Genomic DNA, 18,556 nt, shown 5'->3' with positions numbered 1-18,556 from the left:
GAAAAAACTGCGTATAACACAATCATACAGTAGTTGTAAAACTAACACAGGACAATTTTTCTAGATTTATTAACTCGACATTTTAATGCACATACAGTTAGTGTTGCAAGAAAACACAGAAACACAACGAGACAAACTAGCATTCATTAAATATTCTATATAGAACTTAATATATAGATATGCTATTATTAATTTATCAACTCAGGTTTTTATATAGATTGATGAGAATAAGTTCTACTTGTCCAACTTCAGTAGGGATGCAGACTGAAATAGGTTAGTTGTCTGAAGTTCACACAGTGTGAAACTCTGAATAACAACATGATTCAAGGTTAAATATTTTGAGATCTATAGGGAATCAGGATTGTACATTGTCTCAATAGGAAAGGAGTACAACCTGCTATCAAAATATACATTGAGTTTTATGTCCAATGTTGATTTACCTGATTGAGTTTATGTGAATGGCAAGACCATGCAGTGTGCAATGATATAAATTCTGCCATGACCAGCATGAGCCTAGTATCTATTTATTCCCTACTGTCAAGAAAGCTTTATCGTACATAGTCTGTGTTTTATTTTTGACTGGACACATTTTTCTTCAGCCTGCTTTACCAACTAGGTTGACAAAAAAAATGAGTTAAAAATTTATTAATAATATATCTATATATCTTGTTGAAATTTTATTAATTTTGGCAATGAATTAAACTCCCAGCTTTCCTAATTTATTTTTGCTGCCTGAAATTAAGAGTTAAATTATGAGGTAGCCTGTTTTTTCTAAAATCTCAGAATATATAATAGCATGATATAAACATTGCTTAGAGACCAATTACAAAATTATTTCAAATTTTATCCAAAAGATTGAGCAGTTATTGAGTTACTGCCCTTGAAATAGTAATAATATAAGGTGTTTTGCTAAACATTTTAAAAATCCTGCATGAATTTGTTGCATTTCATCTTATTTGAGTTAAGCTTCCAATACAGTGAGCATGAGTAAACTATCTTGAGCATAATTCACAGCATCAAGCTACGTCAAGCTATTAATTCTTCTTATACCTTGACTGCAATAGTCACCTTTTTGTATTGTCTAGCATACAATCCAACTAAATTGCTGCATTTACAGACTACTCTGAAAAAAGGTTGCTATTGCAGTCAAGGTATAAGACAAGACATTGACAAGATGAATTGATAATGAACATGTTTTAAATGAATAAATATATTAACAGTTATGCATATTCAGCACATTTTTTTCAAATTGTCGCCTTATTTGGATTTTGATATTCAACAAACAATTAGAACTGACACTTTCAATCTGAAAACTTCTACAAGCATTGCTGATAAAAAAAACATTCATGCTGCCACAAAAACTATAAAAAATTGAACTTTCCAGAATATATATATAATATTAAAAAAATACTAAATTACAAAAACTTCATTTTCATTTTCCTACAAAAAACTAGTTCACATGAAAATATCTTCTTCACAATATCAAGCTTTTACGAACTGCGTCTTATATCAACTTGACTGCAATAGCCTTCATGCTTGTATCACGGAATGAAATGATTTTATTAGAGCCAATCTGAGACCTTGACAGAAAGACTGCAAACATTACAGCATATTATTTACACACTTTCATTAAGACCTCTGATTGGCTGTATTTGCTTGCGTACAATCCAACCAAATCATTGAATTTCACTGTGACACAGAAAAGGTGGCTATTGCAGTCAAGGTATAAGACGCAGTTTGCAATAGCTAGACTTTGTGAAGATGGAAAAATATCGGTACTCTTTTCACTTGCTAAATAAAAAAGTTCTCCATTAAAAATATATTAAAGCCTAAATGCTGAGCGTTAAGTATTAAATAATATTTTCATCAAATATCAAATATCAACACTTACTTGCCTGTTTTCTTAAAAGATTTCAAATTCTCAAGACAACGAAGGCAGGGTTAATAAAATTTCTAAAAACAAATTCAAATTTTCCCTGAAGTATTTCATAATATCAAAATTATTGAGTGCTAAAATATCAAAATCTGTATGAATTTCCAAATATATTCCTTTTGATTTTAATTTAGCTGCTCATTATATTGAATTTATTGAGTTTCTATTGTAATTTTATTAGTTGCTTTAATTTTAAAACTAGTCACTTTATATAGTGTACAGCTTTTACTAAGCTCCATAAACACAGGTGCTGACACATATCAGTGGATTTGTACATGTATTGTCTTGTATTGATACAACATACCACGATATGTGTATTGTCTTGTATTGATACAACATACCACGATATGTGTATTGTCTTGTATTGATACAACACACCACTATATGTGTATTGTCTTGTATTGATACAACATACCACGATATGTGTATTGTCTTGTATTGATACAACATACCACGATCGTGTATTGTCTTGTATTGATACAACATACTACGATACATGTATTGTCTTGATACAACATACCACGATATGTGTATTGTCTTGTATTGATACAATATACCACAATACATGTATTGTCTTGTATTGATACATGCCACTATACATGTATTGTCTTGTATTGATACAACATGCCACGATACGTGTATTGTCTAGTATTGATACAACATGCCACAATATGTGTATTGTGTTACGTGTATTGTGTTGTATAGATACAACATACCACAATACATGTAATGTCTTGTATTGATACAACACACCACTATATGTGTATTGTCTTGTATTGATACAACATGCCATGATACGTGTATTGTCTTGTATTGATACAACATGCCATGATACGTGTATTGTCTTGTATTGATACAACATACCGGGGCCTCCTTTTGCAAACTTGAACTTCAGATTTTAAAAAATACAGAAATCTGATTGGATAACAAAACTAAATTCAATATCAACTTTAATGATTGACCAATCAGATGACTGCAACACTACTATCATCTTAAGTTAAGTTTACAAGTATAAGGCCCGTGGCTTCACATAGAACTAGACATCTTCCAAATGCATGAAAAATCAAAAATGGAAGTTCCATTCATGAAAATGGCAACAGTAACCCTATCGATAATAAATTACTAATATTATCTCTTATCTCCTATCTGAAAAAATACAACTTATGGTATACCAAGGCTGGATATTATATATCAGACAAAAAACACCCCACTTTTACAAATGAGATCTTCCAATTCATACACATGTACTGTTGTAAGACAGAATGCATGTTGAGTTCAATAGAAGTTGAGGGGTGTTAGATAGATGACTGGCACACTATATTCAGTCTTGGTTTGCTGAGTATTTATTATAATGTGTTAAGACAGTTACAGATAAACGTGTAACTGGTGAACTGTATTTTTATTCAATTGTTTCACAAGATAAATATTCTGTTAAAATGTAACCATAACAACCAATTTAAAAACAACAACAATCACTAACAATAGAAATATATCTTTCAGTTTAAAACATTAATATCATATAAACAAGTTGATATCATCTAATAATTATTAAAACAATATTTTAACAGGGTTCTTTTTTTTTTTAGCAGTTGCACATCTTCACAATGTCAATCTTTTACAAACTGTGTCTTATACCTTGACTGCAATAGCAACATTTCTTGTATTACGGAATGCAGCAATTTGATTGGATTGTACGTCAGAGCCCTCTGTTTACAGACATTGATTGGCTGTATTTGCTAACGTGGAATCCAACCCATATAAGGTATAAGACGAAGTTTGTAATAGCTTGACATTGTTGAGATGGTAGTCAAAATTCCATGAATTTTCTCTGCATTATAAAAACTGTGTCATGTTACAAATTACCCTTCAAATATTCATTCACTTTTCACGAGGCCATTCACCATTATTTTGCTATTTTCTTTTTTCAAATTTAGAAAAATTTCACCTGCATTTCCACACCAACTGTCCTGATGCTGATGCTTTATCAGGAACAATTGTAAAACATTTGTTGACAGTTCAAACAAAGTTAGCTTTACACAAAATCGGATGGAGTTGTGCTGAATTTTAAATCTGAAACACTTGCAATACATTGGTTGAACATTTCACACAAAATTTCCTCGAAACAAAAACTGATAGAGTTGAGCTGATTTCTCCATATTCATCATCCTTCTAAGTTGACAAGTTTTAGCCGTTTTTTTAATATATTACCAAAAGTATCTTGAGCGAGAATAGACACAGTTTTAGCGCCCTCTGGAATGTTACGGAGTCGAGATTTTTTAAGAGTAAAGTCTGTAGGTGGTGTATCGTTTAAATATTCCCAATGTTGTAAAACTAGTCCGTCTGGGTCGCTCCGTACTTCTATTATTCTCAGGCCACTTTGTGATTTGATATGACACCTGAAATAGAAATATTAAAACAGAACCTGAAACATGTTGTCGCCTGCAATATACAGACGTTAAATCAAATCAACCAATCTTTTGTTTTTGAAAAGGGAAATCCGTGGTTGAAGAGAGAAAGTAATTGTTAAATATGTTTATACACTGAAACACCAATGACTCTGCTGTCAGAAAGACAGATTATGCTGACCCTTCAGTATTTCTGAACACTTGCTGTAAATTTTTACTCATAACAAGAAATGATAGAAGAAAGCAAGCAAGAATTATGAAAATTTGACACGAGAAAGGGGAAATAACTGAACAATGCTTAATATTAGTAGTTTGAGAAAATTCCCCAGTACTTATCTGTGGTCACTCTATTATCAGACAGACAAAACTACAAAATCCATAAAGGTAAATAGGCAACAGAGTCTAGGACCATTTTGTCAACCTAAATTTCCAGTGTTGAAACTTCTTAGTTTTGAGCACCAAAAGTTTGCTAAGGAAATAGTAGGCCTAAGTGCTTACCCTGATAAAATTGGATGTTTTTTAGGATTATTACCATCCGGTTTGTTGAACCATCTAAAATATAAAAAAATATCAAAATTAAATCAAATAAATTAAAACAAAACCTTAACTTGTCTCTTTCAAAAACATAAAGAATATAGAATGAAAGTTTCATATTTGACAAAGAAAAAAATTAGATTTCTAGAAAATCCTGTCAATCAGCTGGCTGGTCGTCAGTCAAACCTCTTGAAAATGATTTTACAAGGTTAACAACATTTCTAGCTGTTAGTCCTTAACCTAAAGATATTAGCAATGTCTCCCCCTACCCCCTGATTATTCAAACTCTTATACAGCTAGATTGACTGGAATAATAAGGAAAGGACCTTAATCATAACTTAGTCAAACAGAAACCATAAAAAACTTACTTGTGAAACCTGAGTATAACTGCTGAAGATCGGAACCAATGAGCTCCATCGTCTGTAAAATGAACCTCTGGAAGTCGCAAGTCTGGTTCGTCAGGAGAGTTTGGTAATGTAGAGGGCGTGGATGATGGTGGAGAAATACTTGATACAGAACTAACAGATGAACATGAACTTGGCCGACGTTCTGAAAAAATAACAATAATCTGTAGAAATATTTTTAGGCCTGAATTATGCAAAAATTAAAAGTGAAAGCAGAAGAGAAATTTTGACTTTTCATCTTTATCCATGATAACTTGGCCGACATTCTGAAAAAATCACAAGATGCTGTATATATATACTATAGAACAACTTGAATAGGTATATGGAGTGCTGGTAGATTATCCATTTGCAGGTACAGGTTCCAATCCCTCTAAAGATGCCATGCACAGTGCTTGCGAGAGTCGTCCCCCATCTATCATGATGTATATTTACCTCGGCGTTGCAAGTCTCTGTTGACATTTTCTAAACCAATAGAATTAGGAGAAGTAATTTCGTTACTTCCTTCTTCCTGTGAGATCGTCTCCGAAGTTTCCGTGCCGTCATAGTTTTTAACGGAGAGAGTTAGAGCTGACGGAGATTTGACAGGCTTAAAACCAGTTTCTACACGAACTACTAGTGGTGGGGGAGGCACATAAACATTGTTTTTACTGTTAGATCGGGACAGCTGAAATATACAAAAGCAACCTAGTAAGAAACAAGCAAATGTTGAAGGTGATAAAGGTTGGTGACCAGCGTTGTGTATGGTTTACGATGCTGGATTATTGATACAGTAGTAAATAGTAGAAGCAAATACCCCAAGTACACGTCTGGACTTTTTACTTTCTAATGTAGCATTAATTCTGCATCGTATCAACAGCGAAAACGAAGCTTGACAATTCTCTTCCTTCCTGTTCTTTTTAAGTGATATTGGCCTGTTTTGGGGCCAGACATAAAGTTTCAGTTTTTGGATCACTAGTTGTTGAGAATTTAAGCATGACAAAAGCCAAATTTGGAATAACTTTTGGTATCTATAAAAAGCTGAACTATTAAAGAGTCTATCAAAATATTCTAAAGATTCTATGATGTCTCTGTGCCCTACACAGTACCACAATACAGTTGAGCTAAACGCTTAACTTAGGGGTTTGTGCAAATAAGGGAAATGCTTACCCCTTGACTGTATTGTATACTCACCCTTTTATAAGGACTACCATAGCAGACATCCTTATATCTTCTCTGGCCTTCAAAACTGTTGATTAACGAGACACTTTCAATGCTGCCTGTAGAGGGCGTTCTAGAGATACTGTTACGCTGACTGTCTCTACTGTGACGACCTCGTAGTCGTTGAATCGTGAAAACTTTATGGAGATCGTCGAAACCCCGTGCCATGATGCCTGATGAGGTGTGAGCAAGATCGAAGGTGTGACCTAATTCATGGAGTGATGCGCCAAGTCCAGTAGCGTAATTCGCCCAGTAATATCCCTGAAATGAAATCAAATCAAAATATTTTGATAAAATTTTTTTAAAAAAAATCATTAACAGCCTTTTCTACAAGACAGAAAATGAGGGTGTGGGTGGGTGAGGTTGTGGGTGGGTGAGGGTGAGGGTGTGGGTGGTGAGGGCGTGGGTGGATGAGGGCGTGGGTGGATGAGGGCGTGGGTGGGTGAGGGTGAGGGTGTGGGCGGATGAGGGTGTGGGTGTGAGGTGTGTGTGTAAGGGGGTTAAGGAAGCAACCTTCTGAGACTCCAGTATCTCTATGCAGATTTCAGAGGGCATTAGTTTTAGTAGAGAGTCAAGGGCCTCCTTCAAATGTAAGAAACTAGAGAATACATCTATTACACAGGTTTATTTTAAGCAGAATTTTGGCTTCAAACTATTAATTGTTCTTCAACAATTCGAAAGAATACTGATAAAATACATTCCGATTCATGAAAAGGCTTCATTAGATTGGAGGCCATAGAAATCTTCAAGAGCTTCCAGGAATATAACTGTCATAATCTAATCATTATCAGGAACTGTGTGACATGAATTTAATCTTATTAACAAAGAAAAGAATAGATAAAGCACACTGAAGAAAATCTAATCAAATCCTTTTTTATTGCAATGTTAGAATGAGCCTTGAAAACATCATTATAAATAATGAAAAGAGTTCTACACCCTACTTGTCTGTTCCGTGGAAAGTCATTCTTGGTTGACAATATTTAAAGTACTAGATTAACGGAGGACATTCCACACACGAACATAGAATGATGAAAAACTGAAAATTTCAAAATTGGTTCTATAACTACTCATCTTCATCGACTGAGCCATCCTTTACATCTAAACGACCTCCAGTGAACAGAGCCAGTATATCTACTGTACTATCGTCAAGCATGTCACTATTTCATGTTAATAATCGTAAATTAGCAACAGATTTCATTTTACATATTACATTTTTGCTTGATTAGGCAATGTTATATATTTTACATTCTACTTTTCTATAAATTATATGGGCTAACATCGTGTCCAAACCACACCCCCATTCATCATACTTCCTCGGGCCGTGCTAACACTTGAGAAAATATTGTCCAATCAAAATTGGCCCTACTGAATTGGTAGCAAATTTCAGCCAATCAAAACAAATCATTCGTTATGAAGCTTTGTCTGCGAACGTAAACAAAACGAAAGTAGCATGCTATTAGTTTTTCTTTTCTTTTATTGAAAAGATGGCAGCGTCAAATGAAGAAAGAGTTTATAGACATTAACCCTTTAAACACTGAGTGTAAATGAAATATAACGTCATATACCCTAAACTCAAAGAAATATACATGTAACTAAAAACGTATGACGTTGTGTGACGTCACTTGGTAACGGCTAGTTTACTGGCTGCTAGGGTATATATTGCTGTAAACCAGCTATTAGGGATGAAAGGGTTAACAATTTTTTGTTTGCCTTCTGAGCCTCCTTCTGGTTGGTGCATGAATAAGGTCTATTGGGCTAATGGAGATAAGCAACAATCTCTCTCTCTCAATTGAATCAAACTCAATTTGTCTGCTTGAGATTATAAAATGGCGCCTATTAGACTTGGCGTAACTAACGATATTAATTCAAGTAGACTGTTCTTTACAACAAGGGGACTTAACTCTAATTTCCCTTGAGGACTCTTCATATTGATAGTTGACTTCTGAATCATGCTTTACGTCAGTTGACTTTACATTTTCTCTGTTAGATCAATCAGCAGGGATCCCATTAAGATGTAAAAAATAGAAGATAAAAAGAGGAAATCTGGCATCCCTGCTAAATCATAAATCACTAGCAGATATTCTGCTCATTCAAATAAGTTTCACATCCTAGGTGTTATTTCCCAAAATTAGACCCAGTAAATGCTGAAAAAAAAAAATGACATGCCCTGTCATTTAGGACTATATTCAGTGACTCAACTACCATAGGGACTAGTTTAACCAAGTCCACAGGCCCTCATCCCCAAAACAAAATCTTGAAGAGCATATCTGTTTAAAAAAATTTCCCAGGGGAGGAGCCCCAACCGATTTAAGTCCAAGGGCACCACTCATCTTGTTGAGCCACTGACCATATTGCAAAAAAAAATGAGGTATGAGTATCTTGCACTTTGAAATTTAAATTAACTTATATATCAACAAATTTTGAACATAGTTTAACCAACCATAAGTCTGCAACTTGTCATCGCCTCAATTACTACCTAATTTGCAACAACAAATATAAGTCTCTTATAGATGGTTTTCACACAATAATAATTCCAAATCTTATAACTTGAAGCAAATGCCAGTGCTTTTGTAAGGCCTTAGTTCTGATCAGTAATTAACAAGAATTTTGTGCTCTATTAATTCTAATTTTCCTTTCATGGCACAATAATTTCCCTTGTGGCCTTGGAGCTGGAATTGACCAATCAAATAGCAGTATTTAATACTGTCCGAGACAGTAATTATGATTGTGTCTAAGTGGCGATGGTATTTCATAAAAGACATAAGAAGTAAATTAGACGCCTGTCTGATATGATAATTGGTCTAACTGTCTCAAATCTCTTCAGACGTCTTCAACACGAGAAAACCAACGGTCATTTTCATATGGTCTTATATAAACCTCAAATCTCCTCAGACGTCTTCCACACGAGAAAACCAACGGACATTTTCATATGGTCGTAATCTCCTCAGACGTCTTCCACATGACAAAAACCAACAGACATTTTCATGTGGTCATATATAAATCTCTTCTAAATATCGTTTTCTAAACAACAAAGTATCTTATACAACTACCAAGATCTTCCTTTTTGACATCAATTGCATCTTAAGAATAGACTTTTTCCACTACCAATGGACATTTTTGTATGGTCGTATATAAATCTCAAATCTCTTCAGATGTCTTCTTAACAACAAAGTGTCTTATACAATTACCAAAGATTTTGCTTTCTGACAACAATTTCATCTTTGCAATAGACTTTCTCCACTACCAGTAACAAGCAGAGATACCCTAAAGGCCTAATTTGTTGGTGTTTCTAGAATTACTGAATGGAACCAAATCTTGAGTTGATGAGGTTCATTATCAGAGATTTTCTAAATTTCTCCCAGTTCCTGAAACCAAGTTGCCTGCAGGCTTACATAAATCATTAATGTCTTTGTTGATAATAAGTATCTTCTGATTATTTGGTGAGCTTTAGACTTCAGAGAGCTGAATCAAAAGCTTTATCAAGAAAATTTGTGAAACTGAATCTGGAAAAATTCACTCTATAAGAGTATTCCACAGCTTGTAAACTTTATGCAATATTTCTATGTTTATTTTTTACTCCTTATAGAATTCATCAATATTTAAATTTAAATGATAATTGCAGATTTTATTCCCCTAACATTAAGTCTAAATTGACGGTATCTAACTTTCCTCGAAATATTTCCGTTAATCTAAGAGATAAATACAAAGTCGAGAAAATCTCGAACCATGATAACGGTAATCAATAGTAATTGTGGTCAATCTTGTTTAATACGGACTGACATATCTACTAGATTATCGACTTAATGTCCATTGGTCAATATACTCACAGTAATTGTGATACATACTCCTGATTGGTCAATATTTGTCACCAGTAGTGACTTTGACCAACACAAATATCAAATGACATCGACTGACAACAAATATCAGTTGACTCTGACACATTGACATATCAGTCTGACATATTGGCATGCTCTTTAACATTTCACCTGACAACACATTGACATATGTATCAACTGACATGTCACCAACACTGACATATCAATCTGACATATTGGCATGCTCTTTAACATTTCACCTGACAACTCATTGACATATGTATCAACTGACATGTCACTAACACTGACATGTCACCAACACTGACATATCAATCAGACATATTGACATAACAACAAAAATGAAAATTTTACACTGACTTTCAAAAGTAGTGACATCAACTGGCTCTGACACCAACAAAATATTTGAGCTCTATCATCAGACATTGGCAAATTAACTGACATCTTGACATTGCACATGAACTGGTATGAGGGAGACGCAATGATCTTTATATTAAATTACATTGGCTTATAAACTGTTATTTTGACTGACATATCAACTTAAATATTGACATATCAACTGAGTTATAAATTGAAATTGAGCTGTATGGCATAAAGGGAGAGATAGGATGATTGACATATCAATTTCAGATAGACACACGGACATAATATAACTTATATTTTGATAACTGGTATATAAACATTTTCTATTTGGTTGAAGGTTTTCATGTGAGCGTATTAATGGGACAGATGCGATATTCGCGGGAGTTGATTTCGGTCTTGAATGTTTAAAATCTTCAGAAGTACTATATGATAGATATGTTAGATAATCACATAATTCTTTCAAAAATAGGCTATTTCTATTTCAATACGTGTCTTCTCTATATATGACAGTCTCAAGTAAAGTTGTCTTTTTAACTTTCAAACGCGAATCATCATGGACACACATGGATTAGAAGGTTCATATTTCAACGGTGAGCTGTGAACACTATTACTGACTAGCTCAGCTAAAAATTCACCTTTCTGTGACTAAGGTACATTTGGTCAAACAAATGGCACATCTGTCCCTTTAACATTAAGTTCATCATTTGAATAACTTGTAAAGATTTGAGCTATTTGAATCACTAAATTTTTTTTTTTAGTTTTCTGGAAGAAGATTCTTAATTAATATTCAAGACAGACAAAATATTGTCAATTCGTCATTCTAAAAGTAGATTATTCTGGAGTGCTAACTCGAGAGCCAAAGTTTACGTAAAATTATCTTGTTTCTCCGAACCTCTGAATAATTTATCAGCAGTCGACTAAATATAGTAATATTATCCAGACTCTTTTTATAACATATAGGTGTTAATTAAATTGAAAGGTCGAAGTTCAGGATTCTATTTATAGTATCAGTATCATCGGTTATAATTGATCAGAATTCTTCTTCTTCTGGTAATCTTTACTTTAAATGCAGAATTTAGCAAATACTGTTCTGTCAGGGAATAATTCGGGGCATTTCTTTTCTATTGTGCAAAAGTCCTTTTCGCTTCACCTCGCCTAGACATCACATCATATTCATATTTGAGCTTTCTTAAACAAAATTTCTCTTTAATTCCTTTATTTGTTGTCAGATTTGTCTAATTTACCTCAATGTAGTTATGGCCCTGTATGTAATTGGTTAATAACAATACAAGTTTGAATTAGTTTCAGTGATTGACCAATCAGATCAGATGTAGAGATTTTGTCCAAGCAATGACAACTCTCAACACCTTTCAACTTAACCTGGAATTTCTAATATAGACCTACCAAGGCTAGTGCTTCAGAGAGTCAGACTACTATGTTCTATTAACAGCTATAATGTATAATAAGGTTTGATTGAAGTTAAGTGTAGAGAAAATTTTATGACAAATCCAATATTCAGAAACATAAAATCTATTTTTATTGGTTTTATTCTGATTTGATGTAATCGGGGAATTGGTTGCCAAACGACAATTTAATTACCACGGAAATCTGGTTTATTGGAAATTTATTTACTTGATTCAGACCACGAAAACATAATTTCTCTTCTCCACGGATATTTTAAACACACACTATCACTGTCAAACCACTAGATATATTGATATTCTTTCATTTCAGCAGCAAAACATTTACATTTCCATTTACACTCATCTTCACAATGTCAGGGTATTACAAACATCATCTTCACCATGTCAAACTATTACAAACATCATCTTCACAATGTCAAGCTATTACAAACTTCATATCTATGCCTTGACTGCAAAAGCCAGTTTTCTAGTATCACAGAAGTTTGCAAATGAAGTGATTTGATTGATCTTTTATGTTAGTGAATACAACAGAGGTCTCCACAAAAGGTTTGTGAACACAAAGCCATAATGTTTACAGCCTTTTTGTCGAGGGCTCTAATTGGCTGTAATTGCCAGCATACAATCCATCCAATCGCTGCCTTCCGTGACACAAGAATGGTGGCTATTGCAGTCAAGGTATAAGTACGAAGGTCGTGATTGAACTAGATCTTACTGTTAAGACTTAGTGACCTGAGTACAGATCCTTTTAGGCTTTTAGTGACATTGGTATATAGAAAATGATATGTTTTTTCCAGCATACATTTCTTGCCCCCTACCCAATAATTTTGAGCAACTTTGGTTATGTATTGAACGAAAATATAAATAAGATTATTTCTTGTAACAATAAACTTATATTGCGATTTTAAGAAATTAGGTCAGGTCTAATTTAATACAGTTCAATGATTGGTTGATTAATCACTGTAGTCATATCTGAATTAACAATATGTTACATTGTTATTAATAACTTTTGATTAATGTTTTTTATTCTCCAATAATCTTGATGTTTTTAAGTCTCCTCTATTAACAAAACAAGATATATGTAAAGACGCCTTTTTACATGAGATTTGACATGATAAGCCTTTTTAATTCACACACATCGACTGAAGCAACACAATAATAAAATGTGAACGAGTCAGTGGCCTTCCGACTCCACACAGAAACTCCGGAACAGAAGTATAAAGCTTAGATTCTATATACATGTCATGCAGACATAAATGGCCCTTGTGGTTCCGTCAAGCGTCAAATATGATTCCATATGTGCGTTAAACGTACGCACCGTATGCTTTGTGCATAAATTTATGCTGAAGCAAGATGAAGTTTTTATTGCCAGGCTTGCTATGGAATGGTTGAAAATGAAAATGAAAAAGGAAAAAAAAAGGAAGCATCGCTATTGGGTCCACAACATCCTACTTTTACGACGAGAACATGGAACATACCATCACTTGGTCAGTGAATTACAATTAGATGGGGAGAAATTTAAACAATATTTCCGACTGACAAGAGAGCAGTTTGCTCAAGTATTGTTTTTTTGTAGAAGAGGATCTACAGAAACACTGCAGGACCAGGGAAGTCATTTCATCATGACTAAGACAGGGAATCCCCACAAAATATGTCACATTTGGGAGATCTCCGCGCGGAAAGGCGTCTGGATGCGTCAAAAATCGCTACACCCGGCGATTTTTTTTTGGACGCATGACGGAGACCATTTGACCGATACCGCCTCCGCATATATGGAATCATACCCTCATAAAACAACCATTTTGATTTTTAACCCATGAAGGATGACACATGAATCTTAGCTTTTTTGTCAAAACAATAGGCTACTCTTTTTTCATATTCATGTCATTTGTAGCCAATATGGAATAACAGGACAAGTCATGTTAGAGGATGTTATGTGTCCTATAGTGATATGAGTCTTTGCAATTTGTCTGGTTTCTATTTTTTTGTCGTGTGTGGGATCTTATGTTTAAAAGCCTAACAATAAATGAAGTAATGTTTCTAATAATTCTGTTATTGATTATATGATTTTAATAATAAAATAATACTTGTTAATCAAAAATATCAATAAATATTGACTTAGTCTCTTCATCAAAATTCAGATAATGATCTTTTAACTTGGAAATTTTTTATTCAGATATTTTGTTTCTAATGAATCAAGTCCTGTATGCCATTTTCGTGCCTAATCTAATCTTTTAATTTCAGAATTTAATTTCCCGTTGACATGGAAATGATTTTAAGACAATGTTGCTACTTTCAGTTTCCCACATCATTAATTTTCCAATACCCATTTCTAAATGTCAGGAATGTAGAATTATTCTGGAAATAACTCCACATTCCTGATTGGCTTTCAACCTTCACACGACACTAGGAAATAAATTAAATCATTTGACATGCTCTCACTCAGAAAGAGCATAAAAAACACACAAATTACTTTTTAGACCAAATTAAGATTAAATGCTTTAACACTAGTGACTTCTATAGCTGCCAAACGATTACATTACATCTGAGAACTTATTCAAGAAATCTTAACTTTGAGAAATACAGATTTTAAGGAAATAATGTACTATTTGATTGGTTATTAAAACTAAATTTACAAGAAAGTGATTGACCAATCAGAAAATTAAATTATTTTTAAATGATATTTATAATGAAAATATCAATTTCTTTACTAAAATATTTATTATACCAATAAAGTATTAAATCAAATCCTGAGGACTTACTGATAGGCATGTCTTTCATTATACCTCTTTTAAAAATGGGCCACTGTTAAATAGTAAGTTGTAACACTCAAATAAAATTTTGATGCCTGTGCCAGTGCTTTCGAGAGTCTGCCCAGTGTTAGCTCTCACGCCCTAATACCTAATCTATGATATATACCAGACCTACATGGATACAGCTATTACTATGTGACATTACATTCTCACGAAGTCCAATATCAACCAAAATGTATCCTAAATCTAAGTTAAGTAACTGACCTGTAAGCACTGTCATCCATAAATTTTCTTCGATCTATTTTCCGACAGTCTGTGAATTTGGAATAAAGTTGATCCAGACTCTCGGCCCAGGTGTGAAGGTTTCCAGTTCCAAATAACGCCAGACCCCCACCTCCTGAAAAGAAGATAATCAAATGCAGACTTAATAGAAGTTATCATACGCAGTGGTCAATGAAATAAATTGTATCAGGTCAAAGTATTAATAGCACAATGTCGTGGATTTTTTTTGCCTTATCTGCATACCCTGTTGCATAAATATTTGACTTATGTTTAGAGTAGCTTTTTTCGATTATCAGCCTTACATCACTGACAAAGTAGCAGAAATCCAATGACCCATGAGAAATCAACAGAGTGAAAACACTTACCTAATGCAGTGTGACCTTTAGTATATTTTAAAATTTCACTGTGAGTTTTAGGAATTTCTGCATTATCAGGGGGGTCATAACGCGTGAACGACATAAAACAATACCATTTACACTTTTCTTTCCGTGTTAGGTCACATGACATTAATTCCTTAGCGAAATACGTCCACAATTCATTTCCTGACATGGAGTATGCTTTTTCTAATGTTAATTTACTTCGTAATAAATGGCAGATGTGGTTTCCATGGCAATCCTTTTCTAGCTGGAAAGTAGTTCTTCCGAATCCATGCTCCTTCATTTTCTCAGCAGTAAAAGTCTGGATTAACTCTGCTCCAAAGATAATTCTGTTTCTGGCACTATTTGGTGAGCAATCTGCCGATTCCGGGCCTTGAAAATATCCGTCATCATCAGCACATGACACATACACTGGGCGGACAAAATGAACAAAATGAGGATCTTGATATTCTAAATTCAACGTCAAAATTTCCGTCTGGTGTTGCAAACTAACAACGTTTTTTCCTGGTTGGATATACACAAGCACTTTAAAACATCCCTCAATGATAGGCCACTCCAACTTTCTATCGTTCGAATCGCTCCGATTTTCAACACAGATAGCACCATCATCTGTAGAGTTTTCAATCTCCCCAATGAGGAGAATCAAACGATAAGAGAAAACTTCTCCATCTGCAACATTGTACACTTGTATTACCATGGTAACGCCCAGTCCTCATGCCTCATTCTGGCCACAGTCATCATTTGCCTTCCTCCATGGCAACCTGAAATAAGATTGAATATTAGAACATACAACATACTTTGAAACAGATTTATAAAGGGTTATTCAGTCTAGATATATCTTGTATTACTTAACGGGCAAATGGAGATTGAAGCATCTTATTGAACCTGTCACAGTTGATATGTCCAAAGCTCTAGTATTGTAGAATTGACTGACTACTAGCAACTGGAATCACAAGATGGTTACAGAGTTTGTCTGTTCAGGTTGACAACTGTATCCCATTCTTACTAGAATTTAACCCTTAGCATCTGATGTCAACTCTGATTTTCAGGTCATGCTTGAGTAAATTCAGCTCTATTCAGATCTTCCAATTTGTAACCAGTTGCTAGCAGATTTTCAGACACAAGGTTGACCAGAGCTGCATGTATTTACTAGTATTTGTAACATTCTGATCAAGTTTTCTTTCAAGAAACCATATTATACATAAGATAAAAATTCAGATTGGTGCAAAGAGAATTAAAAGTACTCAGTAACTAGCTGTTTGAGCTATACAATTTATAAATATTCCTGTCCTTTCCTTCCGAGCTGTCGCTACAAACTAAATAGATTATATGAAGACAAACAATGTTTGATTAATTCTATGTTGATATTAGTAATAATAACTAACGTTAAATAAATAATTCTTGATAAAATAAACAGACCTACGTACTAATTACTTGTTATTATAAATAATCGTTAGAGTCCTAATTATAAACAATATTCACATAAATATACCAGATAAACCCTAAATATCATATAAACAATATCAGCTAGGTGGACTTTCTGACAAGCATACAGAGGTTACAAACCTATTTACTAAATTAACATTATAAACTATTTAGACTTTCAGACCAGTGCTTCTCAACAGGGAAGGAATTATTATCAATGGTGGGAAATGAGCAGGAATCATCGGACCGGAGAGGAAAAGGGAGACAAGGTGATTAACAACTGCAATTGACGTTATTCACCCAGGCAAACAGAAAAGCGTAAACAAAAATTCAGATTGAGAAAGACTGTAATGGGGAGTAATGATGGTTGAGAAGCACTGCTCTAGAAGCAATACCATGATCACAAACATTGATGTCAAGTAAACACGATTAGCTAAGTGAGAGGTTATGTAATACAATTTTATTGAATTATATTAGAATTTGAAGGATTGGGCCTCAATTCTATAAAGAAAATGAAATCAAGAAAAAGAAAGAAAGAAAAGAAACCACTATATTTTACAAAGATAACTTAGTTTCACAGTTAAGGATCCTTTCAACACGGTAGTCCTTGGCCAAACCTCTTGGCATTGATCTTTCCCAGATTATCCGTACCCATTTACAGCTGGGTAGACTGGAATTATGAGTGAAAATGACTTATTCAAGGTCATTGGACTATCACACGCTGATCGAGAATTGAACTCACAGCCGGCATAAACTGTATCCCTTGAATTCTCTAGTCTAACTACCAGAAATAATGTTTCTATTGGGAGAAAATGTTACTTCATACATCTTTCATATATCTTTCCCATTTACAAGCAAGTCTACAAACTGTAACAATTCTTTTATAGAAGTTAAAAGAAAAAGAGAAAACCGTAGGAAAGCTGTATAATTTTCCAGATAATGGTTGTTGTTATAAAGCTATTATTTTACTTGGAACATAAACCTGTACATTATCAGAGTTTAAATTATAGACCAGTAGTTGTAAGAATGTAATTTTATCTGCTGTTTTCGTGCTGCACTATTGATCAGAAATACAGCCGAGAGAGTAAAATGTAAAATAATTGTCTTGAAACAAAAACTGTTGCTGCATTCTCATTAATTTTCTATGAACTTTTCTGTCATGTAGTTTTTGTGTTTAAATTGCTGACTTGTTGTTAATGTCTTTTGATCAAAGTAACGATCTTTTTGATGATTTCTATGTAAATTGTTGAAACTTATACAATAAAACTGATGATGACAATGTAAATTGTTGAAACTTTGTGTTCAGTAAACCTCATGAGTAGTATAACATATAAACTGATGATTACAATGTAAATTGTTGAAACTTTGTGTTCAGTAAACCTCATGAGTAGTATACCATTTAAACTGATGATGACAATGTAAATTGTTGAAACGTTGTGTGCAATGAAATCCAGGAGTAATATATACCATATAAACTGATGATGACAATGTAAATTGTTGAAACGTTGTGTACAATAAAACTCAGGAGTAGTATACCATACAAACTCTTGATGACAATGTAAATTGTTGAACCATTGTGTACAATAAAACTCAGGTGTAGTATACCATATAAACTGATGAGACAAGTAA

General features: G+C 33.8%; 1 protein-coding gene across 1 annotated transcript; it reads right to left on the bottom strand.

Annotated features, from left to right (window-relative positions):
• Positions 1–6,389: 6,389 nt before the first annotated feature.
• LOTGIDRAFT_208026 (hypothetical protein) lies at positions 6,390–16,218 on the bottom strand (the record flags this gene model as incomplete). Its single annotated transcript, XM_009045385.1, has 3 exons — positions 15,491–16,218; positions 15,104–15,240; positions 6,390–6,734 (listed from the first exon to the last, which is right to left on the bottom strand). Exons 1-3 carry the CDS (start codon positions 16,197–16,199, stop codon positions 6,390–6,392), a joined length of 1,191 nt encoding a protein of 396 aa, XP_009043633.1. The 5' UTR covers positions 16,200–16,218.
• Positions 16,219–18,556: the final 2,338 nt, after the last annotated feature.

The sequence above is a fragment of the Lottia gigantea genome (genome assembly GCF_000327385.1).
Source record: "Lottia gigantea unplaced genomic scaffold LOTGIsca_1, whole genome shotgun sequence".
Taxonomy (NCBI): Eukaryota; Metazoa; Mollusca; class Gastropoda; family Lottiidae; genus Lottia; species Lottia gigantea.
Note: the sequence above shows the minus strand (reverse complement) of the source record. Positions and strands in the feature narration are given on the sequence as shown.